Source organism: Myxine glutinosa, chromosome 1, assembly GCF_964187855.1.
Source record: "Myxine glutinosa chromosome 1, kmMyxGlut1.1, whole genome shotgun sequence".
Lineage (NCBI taxonomy): Eukaryota > Metazoa > Chordata > Myxini > Myxiniformes > Myxinidae > Myxine > Myxine glutinosa.
The window spans coordinates 382,178,725-382,199,957 of record NC_136261.1 but is presented as its reverse complement, the minus strand read 5'-3'; the positions used below and the strand labels follow the sequence as shown (position 1 = coordinate 382,199,957).

The window sequence follows — 21,233 nt, the reverse complement described above, 5'->3', positions numbered from 1 at the left end:
TGGAGGGTGTGTGTGTGTGTGTGTGTGTGTGTGTGTGGCTGTGTGTGGGAGGGGATGTGTGTGTGTAGGGATGTGTGTGTAGTGATGTGTGTGGGGGGATGTGTGTGTGTGGATGTGTGTGTGGGTGTGGGGGGTTGGATATATGTGTGTGTGTGTGTGTGTGTGTGTGTGTGTGTGTGTATGTGTGGAGGGGTGTATGTGTGGAGGGGTGTGGTGTGGGGGTAGGAGGGATGTGTGTGTGTGTGTGTGTGTGTGTGTGTGTGTGTGTATCGAGAGGTGTATGTGTGGAGGGGTGTGCATGTGGGGGTAGGGGGGATGTGTGTCTGTGTGTGTGTGTGTGTGTGTGTGTGTGTGTGTGTGTGTGCGTCGGGGTTGTATCCAAGGGGGTTGTGTCAAAGCATGTCCAATGAAAGTGGGTTGTATCAAAAGTGGGGTTGTATCAAAAGTGGGTGCGAGTAAACCGGTCATCACTGCCAGCAGTTTAAAAGTGGCAGTTCTATTTAGGTTTACTCTCCATGAAATGGAGAGTAACCTATTATTACTGCTAGAATTTTTCTTATTATTCTTCCGCCCTATTTTGCACCTCCGAAAACTTCATAATTAATGTTCTCAGCAACTGCTAGTCGGATTGACAGGAAATTTTCAACAAATGATCGTCTCGGCTCCTAGAATTTTTTAATGCTAATTATGACATCATAGGTCACGTGGTTTGGGCGCCATCTTGTAAAACACATTCAACTTTGCCCCTCTGTATCTCCGAAACCGCTCAATGGAAAAATTTGAGGAATGGCTCATTCTAAAGAACTCTTCAATGGGAACAAAAACCATGTGTATCGAGTATATTAGAAATGCTAACATTAAGAGGTTAGAATTCGTCAAACAAAAATTTTTCTCTCCTGAAAATGGGATTTTTTTCCCAGTTGCTTAGTTATAAAAACACAGAATGCAAAAATTTCGAAGTCATACGTCCCATGGTTCGGCCGCCATCTTGTTTTTCGTAAAAAAACACAAAAACCCCTTTTTCTCCGCAACGGCTGAACGGATCGAGCCCAAACTTGGCATGCATATTCGCACACCCATGATAAACAAAAAAGCCATGGAGCACGATGTCATCTGACACATGGTTTCAGAGGTATGACGTTTTAAAGCTCAAACTGGAAATGGTATCACCTCCATAATTTGTGAAGATATCGAGTGGAAACTTTAAATAAATGTTCCTCATGGCGGGATGTTTCAATGTTACTTGAGATGTTTTGATAAGTCACATGGTTTGGCCGCAATAAATAATGGAATGTACATTTTTAAAAGCTTCTAACTCTTGAACCACTGCATTGATCGACTAGAAATTTTAAGGCAATGTAGATCACATCAAGCGGAAGAAGTGTGCAAAATTTCAAGATGATTGGATGTACGGTCTCGAAGCTATAAGTCTTTATTGTTGAAAGAAGAAGAAACGCACCGTTTTGTCCTCCAGAACGTGATCACTATCACACGATCTCCCGCGGTCATTTGAACCTCAAATAAAATTCCAATTGAAGATTTGTCAATAGGTGAGGTATATTAACAAACGAATAAAACAGATTTGGTCAAATTCTGACTTTTTTTTTAACTCAATCGCATTTCACACAAAGTAGTGAGAAGCTAAAGAAGAAGAAACGTCGTTTGGCTTCTCAGATAAAATAAATAATTCCGTCTGCAATTTCAGGTTAATTTTCTTATAAAAATAGCTTTTTCTGCAATCAGTGCATGGATTGACATGTGTGGATGTGTGTGTGTGGGGGGGTGGGGGGGAGGGATGTGTGTGTGTGTGTGTGGGGGGAGGGGGGGGAGGGATGTGTTTGTGTGTGTGTGGGGGGGGGGGGGGTTGGTGTGTGCGTTTGTGTGAGTGTTAGGGATGGGGGGTGTGTGTGTGTGTGTGTGTTAGGGGTGGGGGTGGGGGGATGTGTGTGTGTGGGGGGAGAGGGATGTGTGTGTGTGTGTGTGGGGGGGGGGGTTGTGTGTGCGCGCGTGTGTGTGTGTGTGTGTGTGTGTGTGTGTGTGTGTGTTAGGGATGGGGTGTGTGTGTGTGTGTGTTAGGGGTGAGGGGATGTGTGTTTGTGTGGGTGTGTGTGTGGTGGGGGGGGGGAGAGGGTGTGTGTGTGGGGGGGGGGGGGTCTTGGGATGTGTGTGTGTGTTTGTGTGTGTATGCATGTGGGGATGTGTTTGTGTGTGTGTGTGGATGTGCTTGTGTGTGGATGTGTGTGTGGGTGTGTGTGGAGGGGGGGTGGATATGTGTGTGTGTGTGTGTGGGGGGGGTGGGGGGGGGGGGGGTTGGGGTGTGCGTATGGAGGGGGGGGGGGCGGCAGATGTGTGTGTGTGTGTATGTGTAGAGGTGGGGTGTGTGTGTCTGTGTATGTGTGGAGGGGTGTGCATGTGGGGGAAGGGGGAATGTGTGTGTGTGTGGATGTGTGTGTGTTTGGATGTCTGTGTGTGTGTGTGTGTGGGGGGGGAGGGTGTATATGTGTGTGTGTGGGGGTGGGGGGGTTGGGGTGTGCGTATGGAGGGGGGGCGGATGTGTGTGTGTGTGTGTGTGTGTGTGCGTGTGTGTATGTGTGGAGGTGGGGTGTGTGGAGGTGGGGTGTGTGTATGTGTGGAGGGGTGTGTGTGTGGGGGGAGGGGTGTTTGTGTGTGGGTGTGGGGGGTGGATATGTATGTATGTGGGGGGGGGGGGGGTTGGGGTGTGCGTGTGAGGAGGGGGGATTGGATGTGTGGGTGTGTGGAGGGGTGTGCGTGTGGGGGGTGGGGTGTGAGGGGGTGGATATTTGTGTGTGGGGGGGAGGGGTTGGGGTGTGCATGTGGATGAGGGGGGGTTGGATGTGTGTGTGTGTGGAGGTGGGGTTTGTGTGGAGGGGTGTGCTTGTTGAGGGAGGGGTGTTTGTGTGTGGGTGTGGGGGGGTGGATATGTGTGTATGTTGGGGGGGGGGGTGCGTGTGAAGAGGGGGGGATTGGATGTGTGTGTGTGTATGTGTGTGGAGGGGTGTGCGTGTGGGGGGAGGGGTGTGTGTGTGTGTGTGTGTGTGTGTGAAGGGGGGATGTGGGTGTGTGTGTGGGGGGGGGGTATGTGTGTGGGGATGTGTATGTGGGTGTGTGTGGGGGGGGGGTGGATATGTGTGTTTGTGGGGAGGGGTTGGGGTGTGCATGTGGAGGAGGGGGGGGGGGGGGTTGGATGTGTGTGTGCGTGTATGTGTGGATGGGTGTATGTGTGTGTGTTGGGGTTGGGTGGGATGTGTGCATGCGTGTGTGTGTGTGTGTTTGTGTAGGGGGGGGATGTGTGTGTGTGTGGGGGGTGGGGAGGGATGTGTGCAAGTTTGTGTGTGTGTGGGGGGGGGGGCTTGGTGTGTGTGTGTGTGTTTGGAGGGGTGTGCGTGTGGGGGGAGGGGTGTGTGGGTGCGGGGGGTGGATATGTGTGTGTGTGTGGAGGGGTTGCGGTGTGCATGTGGAGGAGGGGGGGGGGGTTGGATGTATGTGTGTGTGTGGAGGTGTGGAGGTGTGTGTGTATGTGTGGAGGGGTGTGCATGTGTGTGTATCTGTGTGAGTTGGGGGTGGGGGGATGTGTGTGTGTGTGTGTGTGTGTGTGTGTGTGTGTGTGTTTGTGTGTGTGTGTGTGTGTGTGTAGGGGGGATTTCTATACTGAATCGAGGCTCGTGAAAGAGCTAACATTTACTTCACAAACAAATCAACCAGACAAACAAAAAATATAAAAAGAGGGAGCGGAAGACAAGATGGGGAGAGAAGGGGAAGCACACAAACACAACATTTGAGAGCATGGAGATGTGTGGAAGGGAGAGGGCTTGGGGGGAGGAGGTGTGGGAAGGGGGGGAGGTCCAAGGGGGTTGTGTCAAAGCATGTCCAATGAAAGTGGGGTTGTATCAAAAGTGGGGTTGTATCAAAAGTGGGGTTGTATCAAAAGTGGGGTTGTATCAAAAGTGGGGTTGTATCAAAAGTGAGTGCGAGTAAACCGGTCATCACTGCCAGCAGTTTTAAAGTGGCAGTTCTAGTTATTATTATTCGTCCGCCTTATTTTGCACCTCCGAAAACTTCATAATTAATGTTCTCAGCAACCGCTGGTCGGATTGACAGGAAGTTTTCAACAAATGATCGTCTCGGCTCCTATAATTTTAAAATGCTAATTATGACGTAATATGTCACGTGGTGTGGGCGCCATCTTGTAAAACAAATTCAACTTTTCCCCTCTATCTCCGAAACGGCTCAATGGAAAAATTTGAGCAATGGCTCATTCTAAAGAACTCTTCAATGGTAACAAAAGACATGTGTATCGAGTATATTAAAAATGCTAACGTTAAGAGGTTAGAATTCGTCAAACAAAAAATTTTCTCCCCCGAAAATGGGCTTTTTTTTCCAGATGCTTCGTTAAAAAAAACTCAGAATGCAAACATTTTCGAAGTCATACGTCACATCGTTCGGCCGCCATCTTGCTTTTCGTGAAAAAACACAAAAAACCCTTTTTCTCCGCAACGGCTGAACGGATCGAGCCCAACCTTGGCATGCATATTCGCATACACATGACGAACAAAAAAGTCAGCGAGCACGATGTCATCCACCACATGGTTTTACAGTTATGACGTTTTAAAGCTCAAACTAGAAATGGTATCACCTCCATAATTTGTGGAGATATCGAGTGGAAACTTTACACAAATGTTCCTCATGGAGGGATGTTTCAGTGTTACTTGAGACGTTTTGATAAGTCACATGGTTTGGCCGCAATAAATAATGGAATTTAAATTTTAAAAAGCTTGTAACTCTTGAACCACTGCAAGGATCGTCTTGGATTTTGAATGCGTTGTAGCTCTCATCAAGTGGAACAGGTGTGCAAAATTTCAAGATGATTGGATGTACGGTCGCGAAGCTACAAGTCTTTATTGTTGAAAGAAGAAGAAACACACCATTTTGTCCTTCCAGGCCATGTCTCCCAGTGCTATTGCCATTTTAATTTTTAATTTCCTTTAAAAAACATTTTCTCTGCAATAATAGGGCCGATTGAGATCAACCATAGGAGGCACTCGGTCTGTAGAATATTTTAATGGTAATTATGACGTCGCGGGTCATGTGGTTCGGCCGCCATATTGTTTTTCATGAAAACACGAAAACCCCTTTTTCTCTGCAACAGCAGAACAGATCGAGGCCAAACTTTGCAAGCAGAATCGTATACCCATGATGAACAAAAATGTGAGTGAGCATGACATCATGCGACACATGGTTTCAGAGTTATGACGTTTTTAAGCATGAACCTTTAAAACCTAGCTCCTCCCTCATTTTTGATCCAATCGAGGAGAAACTTCACAGATCGGTTCAGCATGTCAGTCTACTAAAATGCCATTTTAGAATTTGCGATAGGTCACGTGGTTTGGCAGATATCGTTAATTAAACGAAAATATTTTTTTTTAAATGGATATCTCTTGAATCGCTTTATTGATCGACGTGAAACTTCATACTGAAGTAGAAATCATGAAGAGTAACAAGTGTGCAAAATGTCAAGATGATTGGATGTACGGTCTCGAAGCTATAAGTCTTTATTGTTGAAAGAAGAAGAAACGCACCGATTTGTCCTTCCAGAACGTGATCACGATAACGCGATCTCCCGCGGTCATTTCAACCTCAAATGAAATTCCAATTGCAGATTTGTCAATAGGGGAGGCACATTAACAAACGAATGAAACAGATTTGGTCAAATTCTGACTTTTTAAACTCGATCACATTTCACTCAAAGTTATGGGCCACTAAAGAAGAAGAAGAATCGTTTGGCCTCTCAGATAAAATAAAGAATTCTGTCTCTGCAATTTCAGGTTAATTTTCTTTTTAAAATGGCTTTTTCTGCAATCAGTGCATGGATTGACATGTGTGGATGTGTGTGTGGGTGTGGGTGTGGGGGGGGGGGGGGGGAGGGATGATTGTGTGTGTGTGTGTGTGTGTGTGTTAGGGGTGGGGGTGGGGGGTGTGGGTATGTGTGCGTGTGGGTGTGTGTGTGGGGGGGGGGGTCTGTGGATGTGTGTGTGTGTTTGTGTGTGTATGCATGTGGGGATGTGTTTGTGTGTGTGGGGATGTGCACGTGTGCGGATGTGGGGATGTGCATGTGTGTGGATGTATTTGTGGGTGTGTGTGTAGGGGGGGGGTGGATATGTGTGCATGTTGGGTTGGGGGGGGGTTGGGGTGTGCGTGTGGAGGAGGTGGGGGGGGGGGGGGTTGGATGTGTGTGTATGTGTGGGGGAGGGGGGATGTGTGCATGTGTTTGTGTGTGTGTTAGTGGTGGGGGGATACGTGTGTGTGTGTGTGTGTGTGTGTGTGTGTGTGTGTGTGTTAGGGGTGAGGAGGGGAGTGTTTTGTGTTGTGTTGTGGGGGTGTGTTGTGTAGTGTTGTGGGGGGTGGGGGAGTGTTGTGTTGTGGGAGGTGGGGGAGTGTTGTGTTGTGTTGTGGGGGGTGGGGGGGTGTTGTGTTGTGTTGTGGGGGGGGGGGGGTGGGGGAGTGTTGTGTTGTGTTGTGTTGTGTTGTGGGGGGTGGGGTGTGTTGTGTTGTGTTATGGGGGGTGGGGAAGTGTTGTGTTGTGTTGTGGGGGGTGGGGGAGTGTTGTGTTGTGTTGTGTTGTGTTGTGGGGTGTGGGGGAGTGTTGTGTTGTGTTGTGTTGTGGGGTGTGGGGGAGTGTTGTGTTGTGTTGTGTTGTGTGGGGTGGGGGAGTGTTGTGTTGTGTTGTGTTGTGGGGTGTGGGGGAGTGTTGTGTTGTGTTGTGGGGTGTGGGGGAGTGTTGTGTTGTGTTGTGTTGTGGGAGGTGGTGGAGTGTTGTGTTGTGTTGTGGGGGGTGGGGGAGTGTTGTGTTGTGTTGCGTTGTGTTGTGTTGTGGGAGGTGTTGGAGTGTTGTCTTGTGTTGTGGGGGGTGGGGGAGTGTTGCGTTGTGTTGTGGGGGGTGGGGGAGTGTTGTGTTGTGTTGTGGGGGGTGGGGAGTGTGGAGTGGGGTGTGTGGAGTGGGGGCGGCGGATGTGTGAGTGTGTGTATGTGTGGAGGGGGGGGGGAGTGTGGGTGTGCGTGTGGGGGGAGGGGTGTGGGGGTGTTTGTGTGTGTGTGTGTGATATGTGGATGTCTGTGTGGGTGTGGGGGGGGGGGGGGTTGGTTGTGTGTGTGTGTGTGTGTTTGGTGTGTGCATGTGTGTGTGTTAGGGATGGGGTGTGTGTGTGTGCGTGTGTTAGGGATGGGGTGTGTGTGTGTGTGCGTGTGTTAGGGATGGGGTGTGTGTGTGTGTGTGTGTTTTAGTGATGGGGTGTGTGTGTGTGTGTGTGTATGTGTGTGTTAGGGGGGTGGGATGTGTGTGTGTGTGTGTGTGTGTGTGTTAGGGATGGGGTGTGTGTGTGTGTGTGTGTGTGTGTTAGGGGGGATGGGATGTGTGTGTGTGTCCGTGTGTGTGGGTGGGCGTTGGGGGGATGTGTGTGTGTGTGTGGATGTCTGTGTCGGTGTTGGGGGGGTGTGCGTGCGTGTGTGTATGTGTGTTTTGGGGGTGGGGGGATGTCTGCTTGTGTTTGTGTGTGTGTGTGTGGATGTGTGGATGTGTGTGTGGGTGTGGGGGGGCGGGTGGATATGTGTGTGTGTTGAGGTTGGAAGGGGTTGGGGTGTGCGTGTGGAGGAGGGAGGGTTGGATGTGTGTATGTGTGTGTGTGGGGGGGGGGGGGGATGGGTGTGGGGGGATGTGTGTGGGGGGATGTGTCTTGGGGGGTGGGGGTGGGGAGGGGGATGTGCATTTGTCTGGATATGTGTGTGCATGTGGGGGGAGGGGGTGTTTCTGTGTGTGTGTGTGTGTGTGTGTGTGTGTGTGTATGGAGGGGTGTGCATGTGGGGGGAGGGGTGTGGGGATGTGTGTGTGTGTGTGTAGGGGGGGATGTGTGTGTGGGGGGAGGGAGGGATGTGTGTGTGTGGGGGGGGGGGGGAGGGATGTGTGTGTGTGTGTGGGGGGGAGGGATGTGTGTGTGTGTGTGTGTGTGTGTGTGTGTGTGTGTGTGTGTGTGTGTGTGTGTGTGTGTGTGTCGGGGTTGTATCCAAGGGGGTTGTGTCAAAGCATGTCCAATGAAAGTGGGGTTGTATCAAAAGTGGGGTTGTATCAAAAATGGGGTTGTATCAAAGGTGGGTGCAAGTAAACCGGTCATTACTGCCAGCAGTTTAAAAGTGGCAGTTCTCGGCCGCATGTTCCTATTGGTTGGGCAGCGGGGGTATGGGCCCCAATTCTATGTGTTAATGTGTTTGGTGTACCACCACCTGGTAGAAGCCGGTATTACTAGTCATAACAAAGTATGCCAGAGATATCATAAAAGTGGGGGAATTAACACGTTCTCTGTGTTCCTAGATTAGATTTCTGATTTGAATATGAACTATTGATTGGTGCTTCAGAGTTATGAAATTGCATCACAAAGTGCTCCCTTCCTCGTGTTGATTGGTGCTTCACAGTTATGACGTTGCATCACAAAGTGCTCCCTTCCTCATGTTGATTGATGCTAAACAGTTATAACGTTGCATCACAAAGTGCTCCCTTCCTCGGTTGGTCATCAATCTGGGTGTCCCATCTGCTCACATTCACTGGTGGAAGTTAATTATCCCACGGTATGTTTTATGAAGTGTATGTGAATTATTGATGGAACCACAAAAAAAAAAAATTTAATGCGAAAATCACCTTTTAGTCAGGGAGACTATGCAATCCCGTGGGATTTTTATGATTAGAAGATCCCACCTAAATGAATGTGTTAAATAGGTACCAACGAACATGAAAAACCATGTTGGCAATTTTGAAAGTGTTGCAGAGGGCAGCCATCTTGGATTTCAAAATGGACGTATTAAGGCCTATTGTTGCTATAAGGCCATGAATGTTCTGTGAGGTTAGGCTAAGTTTAGGAGTTGAACATACACTTATCAAGTCAAGGAATTAATATATGAAAATTCTAAATGACTGCCAATATGACATCAATATTTCATCCTTTTGAGTCAGTGGTACATTGTCCATACTAGATGCTATGTATGTCCATACTACATGCATGCTTAGGGTGACATAGTCACAATTTCGGTCTTCGAGGCCGGCCGATAGGCACAGTGTGACCAGAAGGGACGAGGTTCTCCTGACCACGTGGCCCTCGACTTGGTGGGGTTTGTCCGCACAATGTGGGCGCTTCCAGGATGAACTTTAGCCGGGGAGCGTTTGGGCGCCCCGGTCTGATACTGCCGCCCACGCGCAAAACAACGTGTGAGTGCACGTGGGTCCCGGGCGGTCCCACTGGCCTAGCGCTACCATGTTTAGACAGCGAACTCCGTCCCAGGGCACCGACACCTACTCCCGGAAGTTTGAGAGAATAGCGGCGCCGGGCACGGTAGGACACCCGCGGAGCCCCGGCGGACTAGGGACGCACGAGCCTACGCGTTAGCGTGCTACGGCGGAATCAACTGCTTCGGCCATGGCCGGGCCGATACTCGGCCCGGTCGCACCGGAAATGGACTGGATCGACGCCCGCGCTGGAGAGGTCGCGGGCGACTGAGATGTATTAACAAATTAATTAATTAATTTGAGACGTCCGATTTCTAGTATTTGGAAATTTGGAAGAGCTTGACCCTAGCCTTTCCCTTGCGAGGGCAAGGAGGAACTTAACGCTTGACACTTAAGCTTAGTTTGAAGTGCACCCTGACCAGCGCTCATGGTGGGACGGCAAGGCAACCAGAAGGGACGAGGTTCTCCTGACCACGTTGCCCTCGATCTGGGAAGCGAGAGGCGTTCCATTAGTGGACGCGCCCCTCACGCCAGACTTTTGGGCAGCCCTGGCAGGCTGTTTGTTTTGACGTTCCATGACAGGCCCCACACCCCCACCTCCGGGCCGACCGGGCGACCGGAATGAATCCCGGTGTCCTGATCCGAACCTTCAGAGCGGGCCGGCTGGGGAGTGACTGGCACCCCGTACCTGCACTTTCCATCCCTGCGGTCCCAAATACCGGAACCACCCGAATACCACTTTATTCGACAAAATTAGGTGCGGCCTACATCTAGGCAAGGCCGCGTGACGTCATCGCGCTTTCACCTTAAAATCTTATTTGATATAATTTAATATTTTGATATAAGCCTTAGAAAACCAACCCTTTTGAAGTCAATACCTCCAACGACACAGGCGCGCATTCGTGCCGCGTGACGTGGTGACGTGGTGACGTCATCGCGCTTTCACCTTAAAAGACTTATTTGATATAAGTTAATATCTTGATATAAGCCTTAGAAAACCAACCCTATAGAAGTCAATACCTCCAACGACACAGGCGCGCATTCGTGCCGCGTGACGTGGTGACGTCATCGCGCTTTCACCTTAAAATACTTATTTGATATAAGTTAATATTTTGATATAAGCCTTAGAAAACCAACCCTATAGAAGTCAATCTTGGTTATGTAAGTTGTTATATAAGTTAAACCTTGTTAAGTTAAGTTAAGTTAAGAAACTTGTTAAGTTAAGTTAAGTTAAGTTAAGTTAAGAAACTTAACTTGTTAAGTTAAGCCTTGGTTATATAAGTTAAACCAACCCTATAGTTGGTTGCCAGAGTTTATTGCCTGCTCAAATCCTTGTGGAAGTTAAAATAACTCATCTTCACTATCACAATCCTCCTCCATCATCTGAGAGAACTGTGTCTTCTGAGTTGTCACATGATTCTGAGTCCTCACTACAGCTGCAAAGATCTGTGCAATTCAATCCATTCCTTCTGCATTTGCAGCGATTACTTGAACATCGTGTCTTTGCACAGGAACATTTCACCAGATCAATTACTGCTTGCGGAGCAGGCGGCAAGGTTGTCATGACTGGTTTATATCGGCCATCTACCAAATTCCAACCATTCCAGCGGTTCTGGTAGGTCTGGATTTGCAATGATGTCATTATTCGAAATCATGGCCTGGTAGTTCGCTCTCAAGATGGCATTATGCAGTGCAGTTTGGGTTGGAGGTAAACCTTCTGATTGAGCTTGCTTCTTTTTGAATAGCCACCACCTTACATCAGCTACATTCAACAGCTCTGTGTTAGGGAGATACAACTTGCATACAAATGATTCAATTGCAGCAAACAAAGTGTTAGGTAGTTCATCTGTTGTTCCTAGCTGTACAAGGGCATTTACTATCTCATCAGTTGGATCAAGTTCCTGCAGTACTTTCCAGAATTTATTCTTTCCTTTTCCAGCAAATTTTCCTGTGACATCTGCTCCTGATAGTGCATGAAATCCCGGTAGAGCTGCAGCTTTCCTTGGACCCAAGGCACTGTAGATGGGCTCATGGGGTATCACCCTATGTTTTTGACCAGCCCCTGTTACAAAGGAAGTATTTGGACATAAACTGGGGTATCGTCTGATGGCAAGTACAAGCACATCGGTGTCTGGTGAGTGGATGTCTAGAGAGGAGGTAGCACCATTTACAGAAGCATCAATGGAATGCAGAATGAGTTTGGTATCTGCTTCTTCTTGACTACTTGAGAGGTCAACTACTGCTCTATGTGTAGCTCTTGCCTTATTCCGCCAGGCAACCACAAGGGACTTGCCCATTGTTACATCATGTTGCAGTATCTTTTCAGCCAAATAGGCGGTTAATGCATCTTTCGTTGCCACATGGGCAAGCAACTGCTGCATGCTTAGTTTGCCAATTGATGTGGAATCAGTAATATGATACGCCACTGCCCTGTTACCACCCAAACGTCTCTCACGGGGTTGAAGCTTTCAGAGATTCTCCAGTGTCATAACGAACGGTCAAACACCAAATGTACCTCGTCGTAGTCACCATACTTCTGCCAGTGGCGTCCAATGAAGTGGTTTGCTAGGTCATGACAGGTTTTGATGCATTCTGGCTTGTCCAATGTTTGTAAATCAGCCATTGCATCGATGACAGCAACACACTTATAGTTGACGCCAGCTTGATCAACTCTTTGGTTATTATTTTCCTGGGTCACTGCTTCAACCTTTGGCAGGTTTTCTAGTATCAACATCAGGTCACTCTTCGATGTGGTGTGAAGAAGTGAACCATCGGCTGCAAACAACGACCTCGGTACTACAGAAAATTCATATTAACCAACGGCTTGCTTAAGGTCAATATCTCTTGCTTTGGATACTACCAGTAAACGGGCAAACAGTGCCCGATCTTCCTAGAGTTCCACAATTTTGTCTTCAATTTTTGTCTCAGTTTTCATCGCACTTGCCGACCAATCTGCAACTTCCGTTTCTTCATTGGCGCCCAAATATTGACATTGTTTGTAGTGATTCTATCTGAAACAAATTGAGCAAAACACTCCTCTCCAATCTGTGTTCTTCTGCAAATGTCATGTAGGACTCTCTCTGGCATGACGGCTTTGGTAACCATATTGATCAACTGCTCACATTCATCTGTAAAGGGGTTTGTGAACTTGTTGATAGTATCCTTCAGTGCAGCTATGTTCTTCACCTGTAGTTTGGTTTTGGCATCTGTATTCTCATGATGCTGCTTCATTGTTTGGTTTATTGGTACAACAGCTATTGCCTCTGCTTCTTTTGCTAGCCAGGCAAGATCTGGTGCCACTAAGAAGAACTTTGCGCGGGCCAAGGGGCTGAGTGGAATACCAATGAATCCACCAAGTACTTTCATCATCCGGTTTACTTGCTCGAGAGCGTGATCGGGACCAATTGCACAGAATGGGTTGATGTTCTTGTTGACAACCCAATTTCCATCCATAAACTCGGCCCATATTTCTGGATCTGATTTGGCCAAAGCTTTCATGTCTGTCAAGTACACAGAAAGCAAACGGGCATAGTTCAACTCGTCATGGGCAAAGAAGTACTTTACAAACGTTTCCGTTGCATCAAGATGAAGCATCCAGTCACCGCTTCGCACTGCTCTTATGTACGTTAGCATTTCCAAAACCATCGTCATATACTGGCAGATGGCCCGTGCCAGTGGTCTGTTAGCTATAGCTTCATCAAACTCACTCATCTTATCCAGGATTCCAAGTGAATCCACTGTATGTTTCATATCTTCATGAGCTCTCTGTATTTTCTCAACATTATTATCTCTGCATGCCTTGTTGAGCTTGTCAGCCTTTTCAGCGCATTTGTGGTGTAGTTCCCCTTTGTCTTTGAAGAAAACCTCAACGTACAAGGTAAACAAAGCTTGCACAGTAGTCAAGTGGGCTGTTATTCCTCTTTTCACATGACGTCCATCAATAAATTTGTAATGAAATTTTTCTAAAATAATTAATGATAACGTTAATTAATAATAACGTAATAATTCGTAAAAAATAAAATTGAAATCCAAGATGGCCGCCATCTGCAACACTTCCAATTTTGCCAACATCGATTTTCTTACTCCTTGGGACCTAAATAGTCTACCCAGGTAGGTGGCATGTTCTAATCATTTAAATCCCACGGGTCTTTATATCACAACATAGTCCCCCTGACTATTTAATTGAACTTAAAGTATCGACAGTTTGGGATTTTTTTCCAAACTTCCAAAAGTTTTTTTTCCAAAAAACTTCGTTTTTTCCAAACCGACAGTTTAGGTTTCCCAGCGAAACCCACAAGAGGATGTTCATAATTCTGATTATTCATATATGTTGATCAAAATCAAAATTTTCTTTTGACGTCATTTCAGCTCAGGCAACAATAGAAGACTACTAACGCTTGCACTAACATTGGAAGGTATCAAGAGAAATATTGTAACATTTCATATTTTAATATTCTTCTGGCTCTATCAGTCAATCATCTTTCCTTTCCCGTCATTTTTTGAACACTACAGAGAAGGACATTATGCACTTTAATGTTGGAAGTTCCAATGTGGTGGCCAAAAAGCACATTATGCACATTGATGTTGGAAGTTCCAATGTGGTGGCCAGGAAGCACATTACGCACACTAGCAACGGCACCCGCCCTAGGGGCGGGGCTCAAATTGGGAAGGCCAAATGAAAAGGAAAAATATCAGAAATTGAAGGTTTTTTTTATTTTAAACGATTTATATAAACATCCGTTGAATCATATCACACGCAAATCATCAAAATCTAAACAGTATCTTCAGAATTTGAATAAAAGCCACATCACTCTTCATATCGGTAAATATTATTCCATCGTGTTTCAAATCATGATCGATACACTATGATCGTGATGATCGTGAATCGTGATCGATAATAGTGTTCACAATCGCTATGTCGTATGTACTCCCGAAACGTGTACCAAATTCCTGATACGTGTAACTGTACCAAATCTAAAGTTAAAAGGATTTTGAGCCGATAGCTCTTACGGCCTTGGCAAGATCGATGGAGACAACGTTTATTATACTTTTAATGAAGGACATTGTCTCAAGCCCCAGTCTCCATCACGGATGGGGCTCAGCGGTTTATCCGAGCCTGACGGCGAAGGGCAAGCTACACGCCGGCCCGTCCAGTGTAGCGCGAGTGCGGCCCCGGACATCGAAGGGCATTAAACGTCCATTAAAGGATTACGAAACGAAAAACATTACGAAATTACGTTCACACCGTCATGTCAAACACTACCGTGAACACATACATTGTCACAATGAGAACATCGTCACAATGAACATTATGCGAACGCGAATGTTATGCGGGAGTCCAAACCTGAGAATGCTGGAGACCAAAGCTGAAATTGGGAAAACTAAATAGCCTATTTTACTCCCAGAGGTCCCAGGATTACCCACCCAAAATATATTTGCGATTGGTTCAGCATTTTTTACGGTACCTTCGAACAGACGGACAGACATTTGGTGAATTACAGTAATATTGATGTTGGAAGTTCCAATGTGGTGGCCAGGAAGCACATTGCGCACATTGATGTTGGAAGTTCCAATGTGGTGGCCAGGAAGCACATTACGTGCATTGACGCTGGAAGTTCCAATAGGGTGGCCAGGAAGTACATTATGTGTTGGAAATTTCAATGTGGTGGCCAAAAAGCACATTGCGCACATTGACGTTGGAAGTTCCAATGTGGTGGCCAGGAAGCACATTGCACACATTGACGTTGGAAGTTCCAATGTGGTTGCCAAAAAGCCCATTGCACACATTGACGTTGGAAGTTCCAATGTGGTGGCCAGGAACCACAATACGTGTTGGAAATTCCAATGTGGTGGCCAAAAAGCACATTGCACACATTGACGTTGGAAGTTCCAATGTGGTGGCCAAAAAGCACATTGCACACATTGACGATGGAAGTTCCAATGTGGTGGCCAAAAAGCACATTGCATACATTGACGTTGGAAGTTCCAATGTGGTGGCCAAAAAGCACATTGCACACATTGACGTTGGAAGTTCCAATGTGTTGGCCAAAAAGCACATTGCACACATTGACGTTGGAAGTTCCAGTGTGGTGGCCAGGACGCACATTACGTGTTGGAAATTGCAATGTGGTGGCCAAGAAGCATATTGCGCCATTGACGTTGGAAGTTCCATTGTGGTGGCCAAGAAGCATATTGCGCCATTGTCATTGGAAGTTCCAATGTGTGAAAATGATTGATCATAACCTCATATTATGGAGTTGTGGATAAAACATGCACACGCTGGAAGGAAGAGGACATTTTATAATTATTGGTTGTGTTTGTTCTTAAGTAATTAACTGCAAAAAGAGTAAAATAAACGGAGTCGGATCGTATACCTGGGTCACAAAGACTGCATTTCTTGCACATTGTGTCGTTATTTTGTTTGTCCATGTATGATGTCCCCTCGTCACAAGGCATGCAGAGAGGATTACTTCCAGGAACCTCGCAGGGTTTGTACATGTATGTTCCTGGAAAATAGAAAATTCATTGGAATTATTGCAAAAGGGTGTGCCCATTGAATAAGAGGGGAATTGAGATGAAGACTCACCAATGCCACAAAATTCACAGCAAATCCTATCATCATGACGGAACTGATTTGGTGGGCAAGGAGAAGAACTTTCTGTTCCAAAGCATGGAGCCTGTAAATCAAAAACACAAACTGTGTGATAATGTTGACTGGTTTTGATGATGTATTTGTTCAATGTATTGACGATATCGACATAAAATCTAACAACAGGCAAAGGCAATCAAACAAACATTCTTTATATTTTTACTTCCTCCATCCTAAATCTCCAGGTCCTTCAAATGTTCACTCAATGATCTTGTTGAAAGAAAACAGATTCAGATTTAAAACATTATTACCTCCGCCACCAAAGGTGGAGGGAGGTTATGTTTTCACCCCTGTCTGTCTGTCTGGCTGTTTGTTTGTGAACAAGATAGCTCAAAAAGTTGTGGATGGATTCAGACGAAATTTGGCAGAGATGTAGCGTATGTGACAAGGACGAAGTGATTACATTTGGGTGAAGATCCGGATTCGGATACCAGGATTTTTAAAGTGATTCTTCACCATTGGGAGATATGGCCAAAAACAATATACAGCAGGATATCTCAAAAAGTTGTGGATGGATGATTTTGATTAAATGTGATTCTGTATTGTGATTTTCTGGTCTACTCTGGGATATAAAACGTAAACTGTTAAACCTGGCGGAGGTATGCTCTCTACTGAGTGCCGTTCTAGTTTATACAAGAGTTTACATTGTTGTATAAATTGCACGATTGTTCCTCATAGACCTTAAACACACAGTATTATAAATAAAGAGAACAAAAGGCAAACACAATGGGAATTCAATCTTTTTCCAATGAAATTCCAAATTCCAATCCAATGAAATTGAAACCAACTGTAATAAAAGTTACTTCCTATCTCTCTGTGCGTGCTGGCTCTTGATGTTGGTCCGATTAATTTGCTCATCCGAGTTAAAGTTGATAAACACTCTTTGAAGTTCGAATCTGATCTGCTTGGGTACTCCTTATGTTGTTGATAAATCATTGATGTTCTGCAATTGATGACATCACGACTTTTCTTAATGAAATATTGTCCTTGTACATTTTCAAATCAGAATATTGACATACTTTGCATAAATTGTTGTTTGTAAATGTTGACAAAACAAGAGGGAAACAATTAAATAAAATGTCATAACCCCCGTGGTTTTAGTAATTTTGCTGTACGGAGTTAAAGGCTGCCAGTCGGCCATCTTCAGTTGGATTACAAGAAAAAAATCTTCTGCATATGTATACTCTCATGTGTCAAGTATGAACAAAATTTGTCTATGCACGTCCGAGAAATGGTTGCGGGGGACACGTTTAAGTACTAAAATGAGCACTAATCGACCATCTTGGATCTGATCTCGAAATTAAATGACATTAATATGTACCCCATCATTTGTTTTCTGTGTGCCAAGTTTGAACAAGATCGGTAAATGCATGTCGGAGATATGGTTGAGGACATGTTCAACATTGGGTGTTTCACAACTAAAATGGCCGCCAGTCGGCCATATTTGATCGCATTGCGAAAGAAAATGATGTGCATATGTATACCGTCATGAACTGTCTTTGTGCCAAGTATGAACAAAATCGGTCCATAATCTCCGAGACCCAATCCAGAAGCCCATGTTTCGGACTAAGTCCAACGTGGCGAATAAATTGTTCTGAAATATAGTCGCCAATCCTCGGTGTCACAAGAAACCCGATGTATAAAATGTTTTCTCAGCTACAATCTGTAATATCCCATGGTACAAATGATCTTTCATTGTACAGATAGATTGTAGACTTAACTGATTGATTGTACTCCCTCATTGTTGGATAAATAATATTACTTTATACAATTTAACATCTCAAACTATGGGCATGTGTGGTTCACAAGTCAAGTCAAAGCTGGGTATGCAAACTGTGCTGGGTGTGCAAACTGCATTCTCACTTGTTAAAGTCATTCTCACCTGTTAAAGTCAAGAATCATTTGTTCCTCTTTTGTTGCCGCAGTGTCAGTGGAAGGGGCTAATATGGAGAAAGGAGGTTGAGTCCTGTTTCTCCCTTGAGACTGATATTTATGCCATTCTCATCTGGTTCAGTACTGTTTTGGTAGTGAGGAGGTTGGATACTGTTTTTCCCTTGAGTGTTGTATTTTAGTGTTTTCCCCTTGAGTGTTTTCCCCTTGAGTATTGTATCACACAATAACGGCCACGACCACCCACACAATAACCCCTTCTCTAAGGACGCCTTCTTCCCACAAGGAAACTTGCTGTTCATTTTCCCATGGGGAAGGTAAAATACCACATTCTGTCCCTACCAGTTCCAAAATTGTCTGCATGAGAAACATGGACCGAAGACATACTGTACCTACTAACTCAGAAAATAAAATAAATCACTTTGAATCATTAATAATGCCCACCCCATATTCAATATTTGGAACCCCTTGGCTTGTGTGTTTCTATAAGGGGCAGAATAACTCAAATGAAACATACCGTGATGAAGATAATTAGGCGAAGCAGCCATGGATGATTCATAATGTGTTCCAGGAATCAGCAGGATAAATTGGTGAAAGGTTTTATCAAGTTTCACTCATTTTCAAAGAAAGATTGGAACAGCACCTGTTGTGAAACACACACAGTAATCTTTATAGATATAATACACATATTAGTGAATGCCGTAAATATGGTTATGAATCGAAATGGGGTAAACTTATGGGTATGTGGTTCAGTCAGAAACATTCTTGAGATTCAAATATCTTATTTGGTCCAAACAGGATCAACTTCACTGATAAACTAGATGGTATTCATCGAATACTTACCCTGCACAGTCAACTTGCTGCGAACCAACTCTTCGGTTTTTGAAGGATTTTTTTTCCTTTGTTCTAATATGGCTGCCACACCACGTGAGCTGTGACATCATAAATGTATATTCTCAAATATAATTGTTGCGTAGATCACACTCAATAAATTTTAAACTGATCAGACGAAGTGTTGTCCCTGTCGAATCAGGATGTAGTAATTAAGGCACCAATGACGTCATTGTTAACAACACCTGTTACGGATTCGTCACTTCCGCTGTTGTGGTTCTCATCCATTGTAAACATTTTTGGTTGCATGTACTACTATTGTTGTCGTTTAAGTGAAATAGAGATTACTATTTTCAAAAGGTAAAAAAAGTTAATGTTTTAAAAGAAACCAGATCGGGAACTGGACGAAAAGGAAGAAGAGGAAGAGGAAGAAGAGGAAAAGGAGGCGGAGCGAGTGAGTCGGACAAGAAAGCCGTGCTGCTTCGAGGTCTTGAGCAAACGTTGGCGAACGAGGGTCACGAGTGAACTTCGGTTTTCCCGGGAAAGGGATTCGTGCGACAGAGTTGTTATCGCTGTGACAGATCAACCTGCGTGTCAGGTTTTGCAGTCGATTCCGAAGAGAATCGTTGTTTGAGGGCAGTTGCACCTCGAGAATGGACCATTGGCCATTTTGTCTTGCACCTGATTTCGCATCACTCTGGGCTCTTTGCCTCGCTTCAACCATTTCACCGCATCCAGAAGTTAAGCTGGTGTGTGTGTGTGTAACGTGGATTTTGAGTGGAAATTTGCGGTTCACCGTAAAGGGAGCCGTTGTACGTCCATATCCAAAGGGGTGATTTCCCAGTTGTCTTGAGGACACTTTTGCCCATCTTTGGCAGTGTCACTGGTAACCGAACGGGATTCTGGTCTCGATATGACATCGTTCTGACGATCACTTGAGCGGATCGACTTTGGCTTGATGCCGGGATAGAGACATTGGGAATGTTCTTTTTTCGCTCACTTGGAGCACAGTGAGAGTTACATTGTACGAAACTGATGGTACCATCATCGGAACGATATTGGTTGTACAAATGATTACTATTATTTTTTGAACTGTTATTCTTGTGTGATCTTAATACAATACTTGTTTGTTGGTAACAATTGGTGTGGTTTCACCATTGATCTTTGACATGCAGAATAACACATCTTTCTGCCGTGACTCCTCTCGGGGCTCGGAGGTAACCATGACCGGGGTTTGGGGAGGAGTACGTAACAGAAATTGGGGGCCCGTCCGGGATATAATTCCCTAACACTCGCCCAGGATAGAATTCCCTAACATTCCCAAATTTGGAATTTTTCTAAAATTCCCAAATTAAAAAAAAAAAATTGAAATTTTTTGTGTGAAGGTTAACAGGTGTTAAATGATAGTCACCATGGTGTTTGACGCAGAAAAGTTTGCGGCGTCCCCTAATGAGGCACAGTTCCAGGCGTTAAGAAGATCGGAACTCATGATATTGGCCAAATATTTTAACTTGGAGGTCCGAGTTAATATGAAGAAAGCAGAGATGCAGACATTGGTGGTAGAATCTCTGGTGGGACAAGGAACATGGAAAGAGGTGGCCTTGGATTGGTTACCCGAGGAAAAAGGAAATGTTGATCTCTGGAAAATGGAGATGCAACTGCAGAGCCAGGAAAGGTTAAAAGAGTTGGAATGGAAAGCGGAAAAGGAAAGAGCAGAACGAGAACGACAACTCGAGGAGAGAAGAGCAGAGGAAAGGAGAGCTGAAGAAGAAAGAAGAGCAGAGGAAAGGAGAGCCGAAAGGGAGTTAAAGGAACGGGACATGGAGTATCAGAAGGAACTTAAACTCAAGGAGCTGGAATTACTGGGAGAACGGAGAGAAGTAGTATCCATGCCGGATAGTTCGACAACTAGTGAGAACTCTTGGGATGTTGGTAGGCATGTGAGGCTGGTTCCACCCTTCAATGAAAAGGAGGTAGCCAAGTTCTTTTTGCATTTTGAGAAAGTGGCTGAAATGCTAAAATGGCCTGTGGGGTCCTGGACTATGTTAGTGCAAAGTGTTCTGGTGGGTAAAGCTCAAGATATCTATTCGGCTTTACCGATTGACCAATGTGCAGATTATGAGATAGAGAAGAAAGCCATTCTCAAAGCCTATGAATTGGTCCCTGAAGCTTACCGGCAAAAATTCAGGAATGCCAGGAAGAGGGAGAATGAGACCCATGTGGAGTTTGCCAGAATGAAGGAAACTATGTTTGATAGGTGGTGTGACTCGAAGGAGATTGGGAAAGACTTCAACCTGTTACAACAATTGATTTTGGTGGAGGAATTCAAACAGTGTGTCCACGTGGACATTAAAGTACATCTGGATGAAAAGAAAGTACCAGAGTTGTATGAGGCAGCAACCGTAGCAGATGACTATGCCTTGACACACAGGATGGGGTTCCACAAACCAAACTTCTCGCCTAGAGTTAGCCAGGGGAGTTATGGTAAATCAGGTTCGGAGAACAGATTTTCATGGAGGCGGCTGAGAGAGGACTATGGGGACAAATCTGATACCGCGACTTTTAGGGATCAGAAGA

General features: G+C 45.4%; 1 protein-coding gene across 2 annotated transcripts in view; it reads right to left on the bottom strand.

Annotated features, from left to right (window-relative positions):
- LOC137416165 (uncharacterized) overlaps positions 1 to 21,233 on the bottom strand; it is a 146,751-nt gene that overhangs the window by 106,549 nt on the left and 18,969 nt on the right. For both annotated transcript variants that reach the window (XM_068101712.2, XM_068101692.2), the window contains exons 3-5: positions 18,343 to 18,468; positions 15,873 to 15,963; positions 15,661 to 15,792 (exon numbers count right to left, since the gene is read on the bottom strand). In XM_068101712.2, the coding sequence (XP_067957813.2) occupies positions 15,661 to 15,792; positions 15,873 to 15,963; positions 18,343 to 18,384 (265 nt within the window). In that variant the 5' untranslated portion in view covers positions 18,385 to 18,468. The remainder of the gene's footprint in view (positions 1 to 15,660; positions 15,793 to 15,872; positions 15,964 to 18,342; positions 18,469 to 21,233) is intronic.